The sequence below is a fragment of the Suncus etruscus genome, chromosome 4 (assembly GCF_024139225.1).
Source record: "Suncus etruscus isolate mSunEtr1 chromosome 4, mSunEtr1.pri.cur, whole genome shotgun sequence".
In the NCBI taxonomy this organism is placed as follows: Eukaryota; Metazoa; Chordata; class Mammalia; order Eulipotyphla; family Soricidae; genus Suncus; species Suncus etruscus.
The window spans coordinates 38,842,983-38,864,279 of record NC_064851.1 but is presented as its reverse complement, the minus strand read 5'-3'; the positions used below and the strand labels follow the sequence as shown (position 1 = coordinate 38,864,279).

General features: G+C 34.5%; 1 protein-coding gene across 1 annotated transcript in view; it reads left to right on the top strand.

Moving 5' to 3' along the window:
* The window catches only part of COL24A1 (collagen type XXIV alpha 1 chain), a 319,520-nt gene that overhangs the window by 11,732 nt on the left and 286,491 nt on the right, over positions 1–21,297 (top strand). The window contains exon 3 of the mRNA XM_049772551.1: positions 19,885–21,227. Within this exon, the coding sequence (XP_049628508.1) occupies positions 19,885–21,227 (1,343 nt within the window). The remainder of the gene's footprint in view (positions 1–19,884; positions 21,228–21,297) is intronic.

Below are 21,297 nucleotides of genomic sequence, written 5' to 3'. Positions count from 1 at the left end.
AAGGAAAAGAATCAACTCTTTCAACCCTAAGATTTTATTTATAAGATATGAAATGTGCTCTTCTATTTTAGGTGAAGATAATAATCTTTACTCTTTTTTTAACCATAAAATTCTTCACCAAAAGAAAAATTTTTCAAATAATTTCTCCAGACCAGAGACATGGCTCAAGGGGGGAAAGCACCTGCTTTGCAGTGCAAAGCACTAAGTATAGAGCACAGCTAGTTGTCAGCCTGGTTTAGTTGCCTTGGTGAGGTAGCCCAGGTCCCCCTTAAATTTTACCAGCTAAGGGGGCCAGAGAAATAGCATGGAGGTAAGGCATTTGTCTTGCATGCAGAAGGATGATGATTCAAATCCTGGCATCCCATATGATCCCCCAAGCCTGCCAGGAGCAATTTCTGAGCGTAGAGCCAGGAGTGACCCTTGAGCACTTTCAGGTATGACCCCCCCCCCCCAAATTTTTTTTACCAGATAAGCAACCCACTTAAATTTTTTCATTTAATAAATATAATTTTTGTTTTATAAGCAAGTTTTAGGTATGAATAATGAATGGACAGGTTGTTATTTTTTAGAAATAACATTTAATATGGGTTTTATAGGAATTTGAAACCATGATCCCAATTTGGGTTAATGTAACACACTTATTCTTCTATTTTGGAGGGCTGGTTGTCAATGATATTTGTATAGTTGCAATCCCCTTCTCTACGTGATAATGTATGCCAGGTGGAATATGTAGCTAATTCCTAACTATGGTAGCTTTCTTGGGTTCATGATCCCTAGGGTATATCATTGTATAGAATACTCTCTTTGAGAAAACTTTCCTGTGGTAGTAATTCACCTTCAAGAATATCCATCCTGGGGCTGGAGAGATAATAGTACATCAATAGGGCATTTGCCTGTATGCAGAGGATCCAGGACGGACCTGGGTTTGATTCCTGGCATCCCATATGGTCCCCCAATCCTGCCAGGGAAGATTTCTGATGACAGAGCCAGGAGTAACCCCTGAGTATGACTGGGTATGGCCCAAAAACAAACAAAAGGAATACCCACCTCTGTAACGAGTCCTTTTGGTAGGAATAAACCCAAATATCTTTATTTTTCGTAAATATACAAGCCCATCTAGCTGCAGAAATTTCCAACCATTTTATGTCAAATGGCTATTGTTAATATTTACCCCCCAAACATTACTCTTATATGCAAGCTTATTTCTCATTTTGTGAATTAGGTTTTTGTATGTGTATTCTTTTTTGGGGGGCTTGGGGACCACACCCGGTGACACTCAGGGGGTTACTCCTGGCTATGAGCTCAGAAATCACTCCTAGCTTGGGGGACCATATGGGAGGGGGCACCGGTGGATAGAACCATGGTCCATCCTAGGCTAGCGCGTACAAGGCAGATGCCTTAAAGCTTGCACCACAGCTCCAGCCCTGAATTAGTTTGTTTTAATTTATCCTGAATAAATGTTATTTATATTGAAGATATTTTAAAAATCACAATTGCCTATTTTAACACATTAATCATGATAATAATGGTAATACACAAGTGTTCTGGAGCCAGAGCCATGTTTGTATTTAGGTTGCCACCAGTGGTTTGACATAAAACATTTTTTTGTGGTATAATAACCAATTTTATATAACTTAAAACAGGATGAAACAAGACAATGCAAAATAAAAAATGAAAGTAAAATGAAAGAAATAAAATACTCAAGATCCAGACACTTAATTATATTTTATTATTCAGGCAGGTGAAATGAGAATATTCATTTGTTACTATGTTATTATAATTTATTTTTAGGTGGTGGTATTCTTAATTTCTCCTGGTTCTGTGCTTAGGGATCATTCTAGGCAGTGCTCAGGGGACCATATGTGGTTGAAGCTACAGATTAAACCAGTATCTTACCTGCTGTTTTATTTCTGGCTTCTGCTGGTATGATTTCCACATGCAGTATAATACTTATGGCTAGTCATTTTATTTTTATTATATATTACTTTATATCAACATTCCTTTGTATCAAACTATCACAAAATATGATAGAAATAAGAACTATAACCATGCATTGTTTAGAATGTAATTTCCCAAGAAAAAATGTATATGTCACAGGGCCAGGAAAATAGTTCAAAGGACTGCTTTGTATCAACAGCCTTGATCTGATCCCCTGAGGATTGCTAAGGGTAGGACCTGAGTAGCACGCAAACAAAACATGCTATATATAGTACACTTTGTGTTTTTGGCTAAGCTTTCCTCACAGTAAAGCTATCAGGTTCGATGATGGTTTTTAAATAATTAAGAGTATCATAGTTAGAGCATTTGAGAAGAATATTAGAGTTAGAGAGCTTGCCTTGCATGTCACTGACCCAGATTAGATCCCTGGCACCTGCATATGTTTTACTGACTACTACCAATTTTTATTCAGGAGCATAGAGCCAGGTCTAATCCCTGAGCACAGTGTGGGTGGGGCCCAAGTCCCTGTTGCCTTCCAAAAGAAGAAGAAAATGAAGGAAAAATGGATCAAATATTGAAATTAGGTATTTCAAGTGACAGCAGTTATGGTATGGAATTAAGGGTTTTAGCCAACTAATGGAAAGCTCAAAGTTTAAGTAGACAGCAGGATAAATTTCAGAGTATACCCTATTTGCAGAGGCAAGTAGGGCAGCATAACAAGGGTAGATAGCTTTAAAATTACTAGTGTATTTGGGCTGGAAGTGTTCATAGTGTTCAAGAAATTCATAGGAAAAGAAAAAATAAACTTCCCAGTACTGTCTGCACTAATCATTGGTTTTTATAGAGAATTTTTTTTTACCAGCTTAGATGAAGTCTTCCAGCCATACTACCTGCCAACTGAGAGTAGTGAACCTTAACACATTTTAGAAAGCTGAAATCTTCCAGTGTGTTCTTTCTACGCAACTTGAAATAGACTAGAATCAATAACAACAAAGCATCTAGAAAATCTCTACATTAAAATTAAAAAAAATTTACTCTTAAGCCCCTGAGTTAAATAGAAAATCACAGGGAAATGAGAACATATGCCACAATAAATAATAACAGTGATAATGAAAATAAAAACAGGCCTAAAAAGAGATCTAAATTGAGTAAGCCAATTATAACCAATAGAAAAATCAGAGGACAAATTTACACATAGATAGAGAAATTGAATACAGTGGTACTTCAGGTTAATAGAATAAAAATGGAACATTTACTTAATGTACTGGTAGTGCTGAGGGGTCATAAAATAATTCCATTCTTTCAATTTAAGAATCAAATAAACTTCATAATGAATGATCATTTGATAAAACTGAATTCATAAAACAGATAAAATAAGAAATTTTCAGATTTTATCTGAGATAAAAAAAATTCCTAATATAACATGAAAATCACCAGTCCTAAACACTTAAAGGTCTCATATTTCTGTAGTAGAATACCACATTAAAAAATTGAAAATCAAATTGCTAAGTGATAAATATTTGCAGAAAGTATTATGGGGGTCAATTTTCATAAAGAAAGTTGACAACCACTAATAAAATATTGAAAACATAAGAGAAAAATGGGAAAACAATACAGATATTTGAGAAACAAACACAAATAGCTTCTAAAAAGATGCTACCAAGTAGTAAGCTTGAAAATACAAGAGGGAACTCTTACATCCAGGCATACTGGTGTAATTGACTCCTCAATAGTTCTTTACTATGAACAACATAATACCTCAAGAACACATAGGACTGTACTAGCATTAGAACTTAGGCAATAATCAGCATACTACTCTGAGAGGTAAGGATGCAGGATTCAGTGAGAAACTTTCCAGTCTAAAAGACAGGCTGGTACTAATTTCTTGCTTCTTTTCCTTTGGATGTAATGGATAGACATTTTAAGAATTAATATTAAGTCTTTGCTTTCCATAATTTTGAGCTGAATTTCTGCTTCAATTTAGAGCACTTTTTTTTAAAAAAATTCTCTGGCTATCTTTTTCAGGAACTCGAAAGTGAAGATAATATGATTTTTTTACTACACACATTTATTGCATGAATAAAATGAAATGATACATGTACTATGTATGAGATGCATGATGAACACGCAGTGAATTATAATAGAAAAATGTTCCAGATTCATTTGTTTTGTCAAAATGAAGCAAGTGCTGGTTTAATGAAGCAAAAGCCAGAAAACTTGTATTTGAGTTTTGATTCTGGCACTCTTATGTTGATAATATATATAAGATAAAAAGTAAATATTGGTCAGTTGTCTATTGATTAAGTTACTTTTAGCAAATTGATAAGGAAAAAATATACTGAATACATAATCTTTCTTGCTTATAACTTTGGTGATTTACAACAATCAAACATTTTTTACAAACTAGAAAGATTATAGCTCTAGTGATAAATTATTCAGATACTTAAAAATTTTAATCATAATGATTAACTTTGTTCCTATATCATTTTAATTTATTTATTTAATAATATAACTAATTTTCTAAACTCCAAATGCTCTTTTCAATTTTTTTTAAAACAAGCCCTTTTTCTTTTTCTAAATAAAGGATTTACAGAAATATTTATTGTTTAATTTTAGGCATACAATGTTAGAACACCAATTCCAAATAAGTCACTTTGTTATAAATTTATTAAGCTCTCAGTTACTAAAAATATAAAAAATTTTACATTTTAAAGTGAAGAATGTGGCTTAGTAGTATAGCACTTGCCTTACAAGCATGAGTCTTACATTACATCCCTGTCCTTGCCAAAAAAACCCCAAGAATTTTTACATTTTGATAGGCAAATAATGCTACCATTTTTCCTCCAATTTATAATAGAATGTTATTGAATATGACAAGCAAATGATCTCAGGCTCTTTCAACTTATAAGAGGAGTTTTACTATTGACTCTCCCATTCAATTGTTTAGGCATATGTCTCTACCATAAAGTTAATTGTATGGGCACTGGATTTTATATCCAATAATTGGGTATGATCTCTAGTTTTACTATCAACTAACTGAGTTTCATTTATTGTTTGTTTTTTGTTTCTCTTTTAAAGAGAAAACTTTTCCTTCTTATTTGTAGTATTTGGGCAACTGGGATGAGAGAGATGAGAGATGAGAAAGAGATAGAGAGAGGGAGAGGGAGGGAGAGAAAGGAAAAAGAGAGGGAAGGAATGGGGAGAGAGAGGGAGAGAGTGAGGGAGAAAGAGAGGGAGAGAGAAAAAAGTGAGAGGGAGAGGGAAAGAAAAAGGAGAGAGAGGGAGAGAGGGAGAGGGAGAAAGGAGGGATAAGGGGAAAGGAGAAGAGAGAGGAGGAAGGAAATAGAGAGGGAGAGGAGAGAGATGGAGAGGGGGAGGGAGAGAGAGCTCTCTTTTATTTATTTATTTTTTTGGGGGGCCACACTCGGCGGTGCTCAGGGGTTACTCCGGGCTGTCTGCTCAGAAATAGCTCCTGGCAGGCACGGGGGACCATATGGGACACCGGGATTCGAACCAACCACCTTTGGTCCTGGATCGGCTGCTTGCAAGGCAAACGCCGCTGTGCTATCTCTCTGGGCCCGAGAGCTCATTTTTTAATTTTGCTCTACCTCTCTTATTTTCTTCACCTCTCTACTCCCTGCTTGTTTCTTTCTCCATTGCAACTCCTTTTTAAATCATTGGTTTACATGTAACTAATAATAATATTAATAATTAAGCTTAACAATCAAGTTTTAAATAAAAATTTGGACAAGCATGCTTGAAGAGGCTGTCTAAGGCTCAGCATCTGACTAGTTACTGATTTTGTCTCCTAGGTTTTTTTGTTTTGTTTTGTGTTTTTTTGGTTTTGGGGCCACATGTGGTGATGCTCAGGGGTTAATCTTGGTTTTGGGCTTAGAATTCACTCCTGGCTTGGGGGACCATATGGAAAGCAGGGGAGGGGGGGGATCTAACTTGCATCTGACCTAAGTCAGCCACGTGCAAAGGCAAACATTACCACTGCGCCACTGCTCTGGCCCCAGTTACTGATTTTTTTTTAAGTAGACTAAGAGAAAATCTATTTCACATGAAGGTAAAACAAAATCACAGCAAAAATTGTACAGAAGTCTTAAAATGAAGACAAGACTTGAACTGAGTCTTCAGGGATAAGTAAAGTGGAGATATAGAACAGGGTTCTGAAAGAAAAGAACAGATACTTTGATATAGAAAATTAAAATTGAGACTAGCAAATGATGGACTGTGAACAACTATGTTAATGAAAGGATTTTGATTTAGTAATAAGGACAGTCTCTAGGGCCACTGTTATTACTTCTGATACAAATTACAAATTGCAAGTTTGAGCATTCTTCTTACAACATTGCTTCTACAATACCATAGGACTGCTATAAATTACTGAAATCTGTTATGATTATGGTTTAACACAACAAAAGGACACAGATGTGCCTTGGACAATAATCATGAAATCTTTAGAATAGTTTGCTTAATAAAAATGCCTTTACTTCCGGGCTATGAGTTATACCTGTAATTTAAAATAAGGATTTGGAGGCTGGAAAGATTTTAAATTGGACAGAGCATTTGCCATGCATGTGATCAAGACCATTGATCCCATAATTGATTCCCAGCAATCCAGATAATCCCTTGTGTACCATCAGGAATGATCCTTGAGCTTAGAGCCCGAAGTAAGTTTTGAACACTACTGGATGTGTACTCTAAAAATAAGCAGACAAAAAAAAATACAGGAAGATTTGGGATCATGTAGTATCAATTCACATACCTTAGGGCAGTGTTTCTTGGTTGTCCTTTTTCGGTGAGATTAGTACCAACTTCTCATTAAAGATATGTGACAATTTAGTAGTACCAGGTACTGAAGTTTGTCTCAACTAAATGTCCAGAATTATTTGGGCTCCTTAAATAGAAGGGGCAGACTACCCACATGGTTGGACATACTTGACCTTAGTCTCAAGTTCCTTTTGATGTTGAACTGATACCATATGATTTATAATCTTCATTCTAAATCACAGTTACTGGGTAAAAGCCATGGTCTAGAAGTAAAGATATTTTTCTCAAGCAAGCCATTACATTAACTTCAAGATTACTGCCAAAGGCTGAGGACAAAGGAAAGCTAAATTTGGGCAATGCTAAACTCTTTACTTTGGAAATAGTATATGAGATTTGGATCCATTGTGGAACGTGTTGAAAATGGGTATGAAAAAAGTAGAATTAAAGTATGGGTTCAATGATTTGTTTGCTTTACTTGAGAGTTTTGTAATAAGACTGCTATATGACTTAAAATGATAGAGATTTTATAAGAAAATGTTATTCTGGTGGTTGCAGGAAAGTTACTGGTAGGTAAGGTGCTTGCTTTTCACAAACCCAAAATGGGTTGGATCCCTTGTACCACATAAGGTCCTTTGTACTCTGCCAGGAATGATCCCTGAGCACAAAAGCAGGAGTAAATCTTGAACATTGTCAGGTGTAGAGCCTCTCCCCGCAAAATCCCCAAAGCAGTTTACTGCTTGTCATTATAACCTATGTATCTCTCTCACACACACATAGAATGCCTCTCAAAAATAGATTCAAAAATAACTTTAGAAAGAATTCATAATCTTTTTTTGTTTGTTTTTTGGGCTACACCCAGCAGTCCTCAGAGGATACTCCTGACTCTGAGCACAGAAATCACACCTGGCAGGCTTAAGCGACCTTATGGGGTGCCACTGATGAAACCGGGTTCGTCCTGGTTTCGACCCATGCAAGGCAAACGCCCTACCAATGTGCTATCACTCCGGCCCCCAGAATTCATAATCTCTTAATGAAGACTTCAATGGCAGAAAAGGGTAAAAGTGATTTTCTAGAGGCCAGAGTGATAGCACAACAGGTAGGGCATTTGTCTTGCACACGGACGACCCATGTCCAATCCCAGGCATCACGTATGGTACCCTGAGGCTTCCACGAGTAACTTTTTTTAAATGTTCATAGATATGATTACATCTCAAGAATTTTATTTATAACAATACTTAGTGAGTCAAAGATTAAAATATCAGCCTACAATCTGGAGTTAATACTTGAAAATGTAAGTCAACCCAATACTTTCAGCCAAAAGAGAAAAAGTCCTGATTTTGTAAAAACAAAAAAAACTCTTTAATCTTCATTTCTCAATTTAAATTGTAAAAACTAAAACAACATATGCTAAAATATGTAAAAATATATATTAACTGCACTATAGAAAAAATGTGCCTAATTCCATAGCTGTTAAAACAACATCATAGTAAAAACTTATCATATCTAGAATTTGTATAAAATTTCCTAGCTTCTGAGCATAGAGCCAAGAGCAAAACATGATAGTAATCCGGTGTGGTTTGAAAAGTGATTTTCTACAAATAGGACATCTTGGGACCAGAGAGATAGTACAATAAATAAGATGCTTGCCTTGGATGAGACTGATTTGTGTTTGACCCCTGGCATCACATTTGATCCACTGCCCTAAAACCAAACAAATAAAATAGGACACCACAAGATTAGAAGTGCGTGAATGGGGAGGAGGGAGATTTAAGACATTGGTGATGGGAATGTTGCACTGGTGAAAAGGGTTTTCTTTACATGACTGAAACCCAACCACAATCATGTTTGTAATCAAGGTGTTTAAATAAAGATATTAATTTTTAAAAGAAGTGCTTGAGTGATTTACTCTTTGGGGGGGGCAGTTGGACCATATCCATTGACGGTCAGGTGTTACTCCTATCTCTGTGCTCAGAAATCACTCCTGGCTTGGGGGACCATATGGGACTCTGGGGGCTCAAACAGTGGTCCCTCCTGAGTCAGCTGTGTGCAAGGCAAATACCCTACTGCTGCGCCAGCTCCAGCTCAATTTACTCATTTTTGATGGTTATATTTTATTTAAAATTTGAACTCCCATGTTGAGAATTATCCACTTTTTTATATTCTAAATATTGCTATTCTTCCTATTCTTTGGATTTTGATAGTCTTTGATATCTAGTATAAACTGAAAGCTGGAAAGTTTATTAAATAGAAAGCTATGAGGTCTGCTCGTCAAGCTCTTGTTCTCTTTTGAACATTTATCTTGCTTGCTTGTCTCTTTGTCTTTGCCTTTTACACTCTGGAGAAGCCCATGCTTTCTCTCTGACACATACTTCCACTCTTTTCTTTCTTCTTTCTTTCTTTCTTTCTTTCTTTCTTTCTTTCTTTCTTTCTTTCTTTCTTTCTTTCTTTCTTTCTTTCTTTCTTTCTTTCTTTCTTTCTTTCTTTCTTTCTTTCTTTCTTTCTTTCTTTCTTTCTTTCTTTCTTTTCTCTTTCTTTCTTTCTTTCCTTCCTTCCTTCCTTCCTTCCTTCCTTCCTTCCTCCTTCCTTCCTTCTTCCTTCCTTCCTTCCTTCCTTCCTTCCTTCCTTCCTTCCTTCCTTCCTTCCTTCCTTCCTTCCTTCCTTCTTTCTTTCTTTCTTTCTTTCTTTCTTTCTTTCTTTCTTTCTTTCTTTCTTTCTTTCTTTCTTTCTTTCTTTCTTTCTTTCTTTCTTTCTTTCTTTTTTTTTTTTTTTTGGTTTTTGGGCCACACCCGGCAGTGCTCAGGGGTTACTCCTGGCTGTCTGCTCAGAAATAGCTCCTGGCAGGCACGGGGGACCATATGGGACACTGGGATTTGAACCAACTACCTTAGGTCCTGGATCGGCTGCTTGCAAGGCAAACACCGCTGTGCTATCTCTCCGGGCCCCCACTCTTTTGTTTCCCTCACCTCTTTCTAAGTAAGATTTATGAAAAACTACCTTGCTTTACTAAATAAATAGAAAGCTATGAGGCCATGTGACATAAAACTAGACATTTGGTGGGGGTCAGATCATTAAAAGTAAGTGCTGAAGTAAGAAGTTTTATATAAAAGTTTTATATAAAAGCTATGGGAACTAATGATGAGTTATAGGAGGGAGTGTCATGAACTAAATGTTCTGTACTTTTTTGGAAGGTTTCTCTAACAGCAGTAGGGATGATGGATTGGTACGGGTATCTTCCAAGAAGCAGAGAAATCTATTAGGAAGCTAAGGTTGCCTATGGGATGTATTGAACTTACTGTGGATAATGTATATAAATGAATTATCAGAGATAATTATAAAATTTCTGGGTTAGCTCATTAGATTTATTAATTAATACACTCATTAATTATCATGGACCTAATTTTTAGCACTCAGTATGAAATGTAAAACAAGATAGAGTGCTTTCTTGTGGGAGTACTTAAATTTTAGTTAGGGAGCAATATAGATATTATAATTTTTAGTTCTATGAAGAAGAATAAAGCACAATAAGACAAAAATAAAGACCTACTGAAATCTTTAATAGAGACAAGGATAATATTTTAGATAATGTGACCAAGGAAGATTTTTATGAGCTGATGTTTGAACCTAGATCTGCATGAACATTTCAGGCAGAAAAAAGTAATAAGTACAAATACTATGAGTTCAAAATGATTTTTACAGGAGAGCTGGCAGATGTGACTAAGTAAAGCACATACCATGTATGTGTGAACCTCTGAGTTTGATCCCTAGCACACACCAAAAACAAAACACAAACAAAAGAAACTTAGCTAAGTAGTTTCAAGAAATAAAAATGCAGTTTGACTGTCTTAATTAAGGTGGGGTGGTAGGAGCAGAGGTAGAAGAATTAAGAAGAGGACAGATGATATAGGTTTCATATACTATGTATAGTCTGGATTATTTTATTTTCATTGTACGAGGAGGTCATTACAGGATGGCTTAGAGCCATGAAAAGATTATGTTTAGGAGACTGGCATGATATAATTCACACTATAAAAAGTTTATTCTGGCTGTTGAAATGGTAGTGTGGCTATTCACTTACAGGCTCTAAAATAATAGGAACAAGCTTAAGGGAAATATACTGAATTAAAAGTGCTTGTGGGACATTTAATCTCTATGGATAAATTCATAGGCACTTGGATATACAAGCCAAAGGAGAGGTTTGTGAGTCAGCATATGTGGTTATTTAACCATGGTTTGGGTGAAGTCATAAGACTTGGTGTTTATAGTAAAAAGAGTAGCATGTTGTCTTGGTGATCAGACCATTCACTCACCATTTAAGAAGCATTAGGTTAAGGCGACAGAATCAGTTCTGCTGATAGCCAACATTTGCTTTCCTGAAAGTTGCCAAGCAGAGATGGACTCTAGAGATCTGCCCTCACTTAAATCCTACCACTGCATTTTCTAGTTGGTTGGCATTGGGAGGATTATTTAATGTCTCTGAGATTGATTTTATAACTGCTGATGTGACTAAAAATATTAACTGTCTCATAGAGTTGTGAAATAAAGCAAAAAACTTAGAGTAGTTTAAAGTATCATTTGGTACATAAAAATGATATAATGTATGCTGTAGTAATTATTATTCTTAAAATATGTAAATATCTTAATAGGATGATAATTAGTATTCATCTTAAAAAACAACGTATTTCTTAAGTATTACAAATGGAATTGCTTCTGTGGTTTAGGTCATTCATAAAGCAGTCTATTGACTTCATAGACAATTAAATACTTTCTAGTATTTACTGATACCAAATGCTTAAATTTGATGTCTAAATTCCATTTTTTTTTTTTTGCATTATGAGGCAAACATAAGCTACTGTTGAAGTCTTTACTCTTTTTTTATTTTTGGGGGGGCACATCCAGCAACACTCTGAGGTTTATTTCTAGCTCTGCACTCAGAAATCACTCCTGGCAGGCTCGATGGACTATATGCGATGCTGGGGTTTAAACCCAGGTCCAACCCAGGTCGGTAGCATGCAAGGCAAACTTCCTACTGCTGTGCTATCACTCCAGCTCCATTCTTCACTCCTTTTTAAATTAAAAACTTTATTTAAACATCATAGTTACAAACTTGTTCATGATTGAGTTGCCATCATACAAGGTACATCCCCTTCACCAGTGCCCATTTTCAGCCACCAATGCCCCAGTTTACCTCCTGTCCTTGCCTCTGCTAGCCTCTGAGGCAGACATTTTACTTCTTTCCTTCTCTCTTTTTTCTAATAATAATAATAATAATAGTAGTAGTAGTAGTAGTGAGATTTTTCTATCTCTATCCCTCTTTACTTCATTCAGTATAATAATGTCCATATCCATCCATTTATACATAAATGTTATGGCTTCATTTTTTTCTAACAGCTGCATAGTATTCCATTGTGTGAATGTACCAATGTTTCTTTAGTCATTCATCTGTTAGAGACAAAGATCAGAACACAGAAGGTTTTTCTACATTTTATTTTTTGATGTTTTTAGGAATAGCATTAGAAATAGTATTGCTAGATCATATGGAAGCTCAATATATATATATATATATTATAAATATCCATATTGTTTCCCAAAAAAGGCTGGACTAGTCTAAATTCCCACCAGCAGTATATAAGAGCTCATTTCTCCCCACATCTATGCAAGAACAGGTTGTTCTTCTTCTTTGTGATGTATGCCAGTTTCTGTGATGTGAATTGATATCCATTGTTGCTTTGATTTACATCTTTTATGATAATTAATGATGTATAGCATTTTTTCATGTGCCTTATAATCACCTTGAGAAAATGTCTGTTTATTTCTCCTCCCCATTTCTAGGTGTTAGATTTTTTCTTGCTAAATTATATCAATAACTTGTATATCTTAGATATTTGCCTCTTATCTGATAGATAATGGTAAATAGTTTCTCCCATTCCATGAATAGTCTTTGTATCCTTTGAAGTATAGAAGATTCTCAGTTTAATGTGCTATCAGTTATTTATTCTTGCTTCCTTGCTCAGAGAATGTCCTATATGCATTTAGAAAAAATGTGTATCCAGCTTTTTTTACATATACATATATACATACAGACATACATACATACATATATGTACTAAGCCACTATCTTCCACTTCTTTCTTCAGAGCTTGTATATCCTTGTTATGTTTTAGCCTGGTTGACCTATTAATTGGTGACAGGGCATTGTTGAAGTCTACCACTATTATTTTGTTGCTTTCTTTTTCATTGTGTGTGATGTCTTTCTTCAAGTCTATCAGCAACTGTTTTAAGTACTTTAGTAGCTCATCATTGGGTGCATATACGTAGTGTGGTTTCTCCCTGATTATTAAGAAATGCTCTTCTTGTCTCATAACCTTTTGATGCCTAAAGTCCGTATCATCTGATCTTAGTATGACCACCTCATCCTTGTCTGTCTTTGCTCTGACTACTCAGATGTGCTTCTTGCAGGCAGAAAATGTTGGATTCAATATTCTGATCCATTTTGCCACTCTTGTCTCTTCACTGGTACATTTATTCCATTAATTTTAAGAGAGATGATTGTCATGGAATTTTGTGTAATCTTTTTGTAAGAGTTTTGGGTATTTGTTGGGTCTGCCTTGTATTAATGTAGAACTTTCAATCATTCTTTTAAGGCTGGTTTTGATCCTGTAAAGTTTCTGAGCTGCTGTTTATCCATGAATCTGTGTATACTTCTTTCAAAACAGAATGTAAGTCTGGTATTGTGAAATATTCTTGGTGTGAGTTTTTTTTCCCACTATATTCTATCACTGCATTCAGGCATGCAGGGTTGCTTGTGATAAATCTACTGTAAGTATTAAAGATGTTTCCTCATAACTATTTTCCTTTTCTGGGCTTGCTTCTTTCAGTCTTCTATATCTATCTGTGGTTGTCATCATTGTATTGACTTGAGATGTTTTTCTTTGGGTCTCTTTTATCTGGTACTCTTCAAGCATTCTTATTGTCAGTGCATCCATTCTTCAGCTCTGGGGACTCCTTTCAAATAATGATCTTAACTGTTACCTCTTCATGGCAGTTTGGATCTTTGGGTCTTTGGGACTTCAGTGATTCTTATATCATTTCTATAGAATATAACACAGTTATATTATCATCTGAACACTTATTTTTAGGATTTTTTTCCATCTTCTGTTTGCTTATTTTATTTCTTTTCTTTTTCTTTGGGGGGTTCACATCCAGCAGCACTCAGGGGTTGCTTTTGGCTCTATGCTCAGAATTTCCTCCTGGCAGGCTCGGGGTACCAGAAGGGATACCAGGATTCGAACAACCGTCCTTCTGCAGCAAGGCAAATGCCCTACTTCCCATGCTATCTCTCCAGCCCCTGTTTGCTTATTATAAGACTCTTATCCAACCTATTCTGTTCTGTGGAGGTGTTATTTCATCTCACTGATTCTGTCCTCCACAGTTGTCACTCTGCTGGTGAGGCCTTCCAGTGAGTTTTTCATTTCGCATTCTATGTATTTCAGTCCTGTTATTTCTATTTAAAATTTCCTCATTTTTACTCTCATGTCCTTTTGAGTCTTATTTGAGGTTTGTAAAGTTCTTCCCATGGTTTCTTTGAGTTCTTTGAACATTCTCCACATTTCCTCTCTAAAGTCCTTATGAGAGGCTTTTTAGATGGCTGATGTTTTTGGGGTCTTCTGAACTACTATCTTCATTCTCTAAGCATGGCAGATAATGTGTTGTTTTCCCATTGTAACCTTTGCAGTGTGGGGGTGTTTTTTATGTGTTGTGCGGGGGCTCATTGACTAAAAAAAGTGCATGGCCACCTCTTCTCATGGTGTGACCTCAGGGCGAGCACTGCATTGCTCTAGTCCAGCCTCTTCTATGTTGCAGCAGGGCTCCAGTCTCCACTCAGAGCAAACGTTGTGGCATGCTGGTCCCATACCTTCTATTCTTAAGGTGTTTCTTGTATCTCTTCTGTCAATATCCTATCAAAGCATTTTATAAATAAATAAACTAAAACATGAACTCTTAAGTAGCGAAACAATTAGTTATATTTCACCTCTTGTTCTACCTCCTCTGTTTATGTAGAACATATTCCTCACTGTAACATTTCTGGTCTTGTGAGGAAACAAATTTGTTATGATTTATTAGTGAGGTTGACAAGAGAAATGTGTGTTCCTATGATTATGAGGCAGTGTAATAAAGCAAAAATTTTAGCCTGTGGAATCAAACTACATGCCTACAATTCATTATCTCTGTGAACTTGATAAAATTATTTAGTCTCTGTGAGTTTCAGAATCCTTATCTGTGAAATGGATACAAATATAAATTTGAAGTCAGGCAATATTATCATGCTACTTCCATTTCTGGATATCATTAAAAATCAATAAGTCAAATGATATTATAAATTTACCTAAAATTTTTATTTTCAGCAAAACAAATCAACTGATAAAATTTTCAGACTCATATAATATGCTAAAATATTCATTCCACTAGTAATAATTTAAGTAGCAAAATTTTAGAAAACACTAGCAAATATAAATTTCCTGAATGTGAAGAGCATGCTCTGAATACTTAACCTTAAAATTCTGCACAAAGGACTGAATTTTCCTAGAAGGAAGTATAAAAACAAAGGTTAAACATCTCATGAGCATAGTTATAAAATGCCTATATTTGATTCTTGAAGTAAAGGTTTATTATTAAGCTTATACCAGTTGGAGTCGATCCAGGAAAAGGAGATTAAGGATATATAAAAAGAATATATAAAAGAATATATAAAAAGAACCAACTGAAGAATTCGTCATGTACTGTTTAGTCAGAGCTCGGAAAAAAGAAAAGATGGGAAAATATTAAAAGAATATGAATAATAGTGAGATTGGATAACTCATAAAATATATCAGAGTGAAAGATACACTTCTACAATCAAGATAAAAGTGGAAGGAGAAAAGATGTTAGACAAGAAAAACAGAAATATAAATTATAATAATAAAATAAATGGAACTAAAGATGAAGAAAATATTTTAAAAGAGTATAAGAAGTGATACAGAGAACAGTAGTGGTACTGCAATATTTGCATTGTAAGATTTTAAAAACCAAAACTATAAAAATGACAAATACTAAAAGATGTAACTGTTAAAGTGTGATGAAGAAAAAAAGTTGTTCTTCATAAACTTCCTTTATCATGTGAAAACATCATATACCTAGAGACATTGATCATATAGAATGGTCAATATGAACCTAGATCCCAGTAACATGTAGGGTCAAAGATGAACAAAAATAGATGAAAGGTGAAAAAAAGATTAAAGCATACTGGGCATTTTTAAAAAAATAAAATATGAAAAATAAAGTCATTTCTTTGGAGGAAAAAATAGCTGATGTTGGTTTTTCTATTCTAATGTTAAGTATCTAATGAAAATGAAGCCATATCCACAAGATACAAAAAGAAAATACCCAATGAATAATTTTAAACCTAGTCAAACTTAAGATACAAGACTAGGAGGAAATAGTTTTAAAATGTCAGTCAGGAAATGCTCACACTCCCATCTTGGGAAAACTTGAGTATAAACTTCAGCAAAAATAAGTGACTGAAGAAACTACTGCAAAAATATTCTCTCTGTATCAGAAGAAAGTGTGCAATAAGAAAATAAGAATGCCATATGAATTACCAATGCAACAATGGCACAATTATTAAAAACTGAGGAGTAAAAATGGGAAATAGATCAGATTATTTGCTGATTATAGCTGATTTGCTATATAGAAGATTACATTTAAATGATACTATACATAAATGATAAATAAAAATTTACATCTAGGTTATTTATGAATAAAATATAAATAGCAAAGATAATTCTTATTAGTTTGTAAGGCTAATAGGGGAAAGTAAGGCCACAAGACCCCCATGACAAACAGCCATGTTAATACATTAAAATACACAGTCACATTATGTATTAAAATTAATTTTTACAGTATATAATAATTTAAAATATGACATCAAGTTTATTTTCATGGTTTTCTGAGGCTTCTTTAAATATTCCTTTAGGTCAGAGAGATAAATATGGACTTACCACTGGCAGTACTTAATAGTCCTCAAGCACAACCAGTAGTCTAAATGACAGTTAAAATTTGAAGATAAAGTACTTGTGTTTTGTAAAAATTTCATAATAAAATTATTTTATTTTTGTTTGATTATCAAGAGTGATATTTAGTAATTATTTCCTTATATGCAATTATAAAATATGGGTCTGGCATTTGTTATTATGTTTGATATTTATAATAAAGATAAATTACCAAAGGACCATTAGTTTCTTATAAAATAAAAGCTAAGATTATGCTTCTGTTTAATCTTTAAAAGCTTTTATACACTTTTTAAGATAAATTGTAATTAATGATGTGTTTTTATTCCTTTATGAAAATGAAAAAACTGGACATCTTTATTTATTCATCACTTAGAGCAGGAAAAGCATATATCTAATAGTTTATCAGACATAGAATCAGTCTTCTATGGACCAATATTTAGATAAGGGATATTAGCAGCATTTTATTATAGGACCACAGTAAAAATTAATCATAAAATCCACAAGTAAGGGGTGGAGCGGTGGCGCAGAGCAGTAAGGTGTCTGCCTTGCTGGCGCTAGCCTAAGACAGATCAAGGTTCAATCCTCCAAAGTCCAATATGGTCCCCCAAACCAGGAGTGATTTCTGAGAGCATGGCCAGGAGTAACCCCAGAGCATTAGTAGGTGTGACCCAAAAAACAAATAACAAAACCAAAAACCCACAACTATATAATTAAAATATAACATCCAGTTATCTTTACAGTTATATATTAAATATTTAAACATAGTCCATAAATTGGAGAAAATATTTCTTTTTTAATATAATTTTTGTTTTAATCATAGTGGCCTACATATCATTGACAATAATATTTTAGGTACATATTAACATAAAATCAGGGGAATTCCCATCACCAAGTTGTCCTCCCTCCACCTCCATTCCCGTCCTACCTCCCATATCCTCCTCCCTCACCCCCGGGGCTGCCAGAATAAGTGGTCCCCTCTGTGCCCAGCTAACTACTTAGTGGTCCTACACCTGTTTGGTCTTAGTACCTCTCTTATTTCCCGATCTAGTTGTGAGGTGGGACTAGATAGTTCAAGTTATGTGGTTTGGTTTGAAGAAGAGAAAAGTAATAAACTGGGGAAAATGTATGTGGTGCTTATCTTTATTGTTGGAGAAAATATTTCTGTGGAAGATCAAGATATAATGGAAGGAGGACTGGAGAGAGAGTACAGTGGGTAAGATACTTCCCTTTCATATGGTCCACTTGGATTTGATCAAGTATTATGTATCATTGGTTCCCTGAGCACTACCAGGAATGATCCTTGAGAGCAATGCCAGGAAAAATCCTGGAACAACAACAGGCCTAGCCCAAAAATTCAAGAAAGAAAGAATAATGTAAATAAAAGAAACTTGGAAGGTAGAGAACATATGCTGTTATATTAGAATTATTAACCATTGGAATTTAATTCTCTGCAGACGAAATAAAGGAGTCTGTAATTTATGTATAGCACACAAGATATTAGTTATATAGAGAACTCTGGGGCCAGAGCAATAGTACGGTGAAGAGTGTTTGCCTTACATACAGCCAACTCAGGTTCAATCCCTGGTGCCCCAAATGGTCCCCGGAGTTTGCAAGGAGTAATTTTTGATCACAGAGCCAGGATTAGTCCCTAAGCTTTGTTGTAAGGCTCAAATACAAAAAATAAGAAAGAAAGAAAGAAAGGAAAGAAAGAAAGGAAAGAAAGAAAGAAAGAAAGAAAGAAAGAAAGAAAGAAAGAAAGAAAGAAAGAAAGAAAGAAAGAAAGAAAGAAAGAAAGAAAGAAAGAAAGAAAGAAAGAAAAGAAAGAAAGAAAGAAAAGAAAAAAGAAAGAAAGAAAAAGAAAGAGAGAAAGAAAAGAAGAAGAAAGAAAAGAAAGAAAGAGAAAGAAAAGAAAGAGAAGAAAGAAAGAAAGAGAAAGAGAAAGAAAGAAAGAAGAAAGAAAGAAAGAAAGAAAGAAAGAAAGAAAGAAAAAGAAAGAAAAAGAAAGAAGGAAGGAAAGAAAGAAAAGAAAGAAAGAAAGAGAAAGAAAGAAAGAAAGAAGAAAGAAAGAAGAAAGAAAGAAAGAAGAAAGAAAGAGAATGAAGGAAAGAAAGAAGGAAGGAAAGAAAGAAAAAAAGAAAGAAAGAAGAAAGAAGAAAGAAAGAGAAAGAATGAAAGAAAGAAAGAAGAAAGAAAAAGAAAGAAAGAGAAAGAAAGAAAGAAAGAAAGAAGAAAGAAAGAAAGAAAGAAGAAAAAAAGAAAGAAAGAAAGAAGAAAGAAAGAAAAAGAGAGAAAGAGAAGAAAGAAAAGAAGAAAGAAGAGAGAAAAAAGAAAGAGAGAGAAAGAAAAGAAAGAAAGAAGAAAGGAAAGAAAGAAAGAAAGAGAAAAAAAGAGTGTCAATGTTAATTGAAACTCAGAAGATCAGAGGGAAATTATCATGGAAAATTGTAAATTTAAAGATCGTGTGATCTGAGTTTATTTAGAGAAATAACTACACTGCAAACTATCCTAACTATGAGAATGTATGAGGGAAATAGAAAGCCTGTCTAGAGTACAGGTGGGGGCAGGGTGGGGAGGAGGGATATTTTGGACATTGGTGGTGGGAATATTGCAGTGGTGATGGGGGTGACCTCTTATATGACTGAAACCCAACCACAATCATGTTTGTAACCAAGGTGTTTAAATAAAAAATATTATTTAAAAAATAAAGATTGTGTGATCTTAATTTATAGCATGCTCTACAAACTACATTTAAAAAGTCTCCTTATTTCTCAAGAATACCTTTTTAAGTTTTAAAGAAGTAAATATCTAGGAATCCTTTATAATGTATATTTATCAGAATCAGACAAACAAATAAGAATCTGAATTAGTTAGGGAAATGGAAGAAAAATTTTTAGATATTAGGTTTATAGATACTTGTGTTTATATGTGTGTTTCAAATTGTATAGAAATTTCACTCCTCCTCCCAATATCTCCAATTACCTGGAGATTAATTTTTAAGAACTATTATTTAATAATTGCTGTTGATATAAATATGTAATATTTTCTTGTACTCCAAAATTTCTATGAACACATGAGTGCATCCTAATAAGATCTTTTTGTTTCTCTCTCTTTATTTAATTTTCAGGCATAGATATTCTTCAGCAACTAGGCCTTGGAGACAAAGATGTAAGACATTCATCATCAGTGACTGCTGTACCATCATCATCTTCACCATTTCCTCAGGGAGTTCATTTAACAGAATCAGGTGTCATTTTAACAAATGATACTTACATTGAGTCACCTCTCATGAAAATATTACCAGTCAACTTAAGATACCCATTTATAATACTGATTGGGTTACGTTCACATAGAGTAAGCAATGCTTTTCTCTTCAGCATTAGAAATAAAAATAGACTGCAATTAGGAGTACAATTATTACCTAAAAAATTAGTGGTATACCTTGGAGGAAAGCAGTCTGTCATTTTCAACTATAGCGTTCATGATGAGCTGTGGCACTCACTTGCCATCACTATTAAAACGCACGCTGTCTCAATGTTTGTTGAATGTGGAAAACATTTTTTTAGCAGAGAGATTCACTCAGAAGTTCAGATATTTGATTCTAAAAGTGTTTTTACTTTGGGAAGTATGAATAATGATTCTATACATTTTGAAGGAATAATATGTCAGTTGGATATTATTCCTTCTGCAGAAGCATCTTCAAACTATTGCACACATATGAAACAGCATTGTCCTGACTCAAGTCTTCACACAACTACTGAACCAGCTAAGATACCAGAAAATTCTCCCTTGCCCCAACAGTTTGTTGGAAAAGTACTGTCAGAATATACATTTACCCAAAGCAAAAGTATTTTAAATATAAGTAATGATTCTGCAACAGTTCATAAACAAGAAGAATACCAGGTATCGAAATCTCCACTAACTTTTCTTCATGCAAGGAATGTCTCTGATGTACACGTTGTGAACCATGAAATTCAGGCCGAAGAAATGATCACTGAAAAATATTCTCAGACAAACTTCAGCCTGCCAATGATCCATCATGACGTCAGTGAGGCAAGAACAAATAGCAAGGAGAAAATGAATTCTGTCTTAAATTCATCAGACAATAATACACAATACAACGACAGAGTAACTGGTTTGTCACTATTTAAGAAGATATCATCTCTTCTTCCACATATTAAACAAGATTCAGTAACTAATCTCAAGAAGGCCAGAGCAAATCTACATACTAATGAACTCATGGAACTGCAACAGATTTTGAATACTACCTTATACAGAGTGACAGATGAGCCATCCGTGGATAATCACCTGGATCTAAGGAAGGAAAGCGAATTTTATCCTGATGTGAAATATCCTATTGAAAATAGCTATGAAAATGAGCTTTATGATTATTATTATTATTATGAGGATCTCAATTCCATGCTTGAAATGGAGAATCTGAGAGGGCCAAAAGGGGACACTGGGCATCCCGTAAGTTGTATTACTGTTGTTTCTTTTTTTCTTTTCTTTTTTTTTGAATCACAGAGATCATTTATTGACA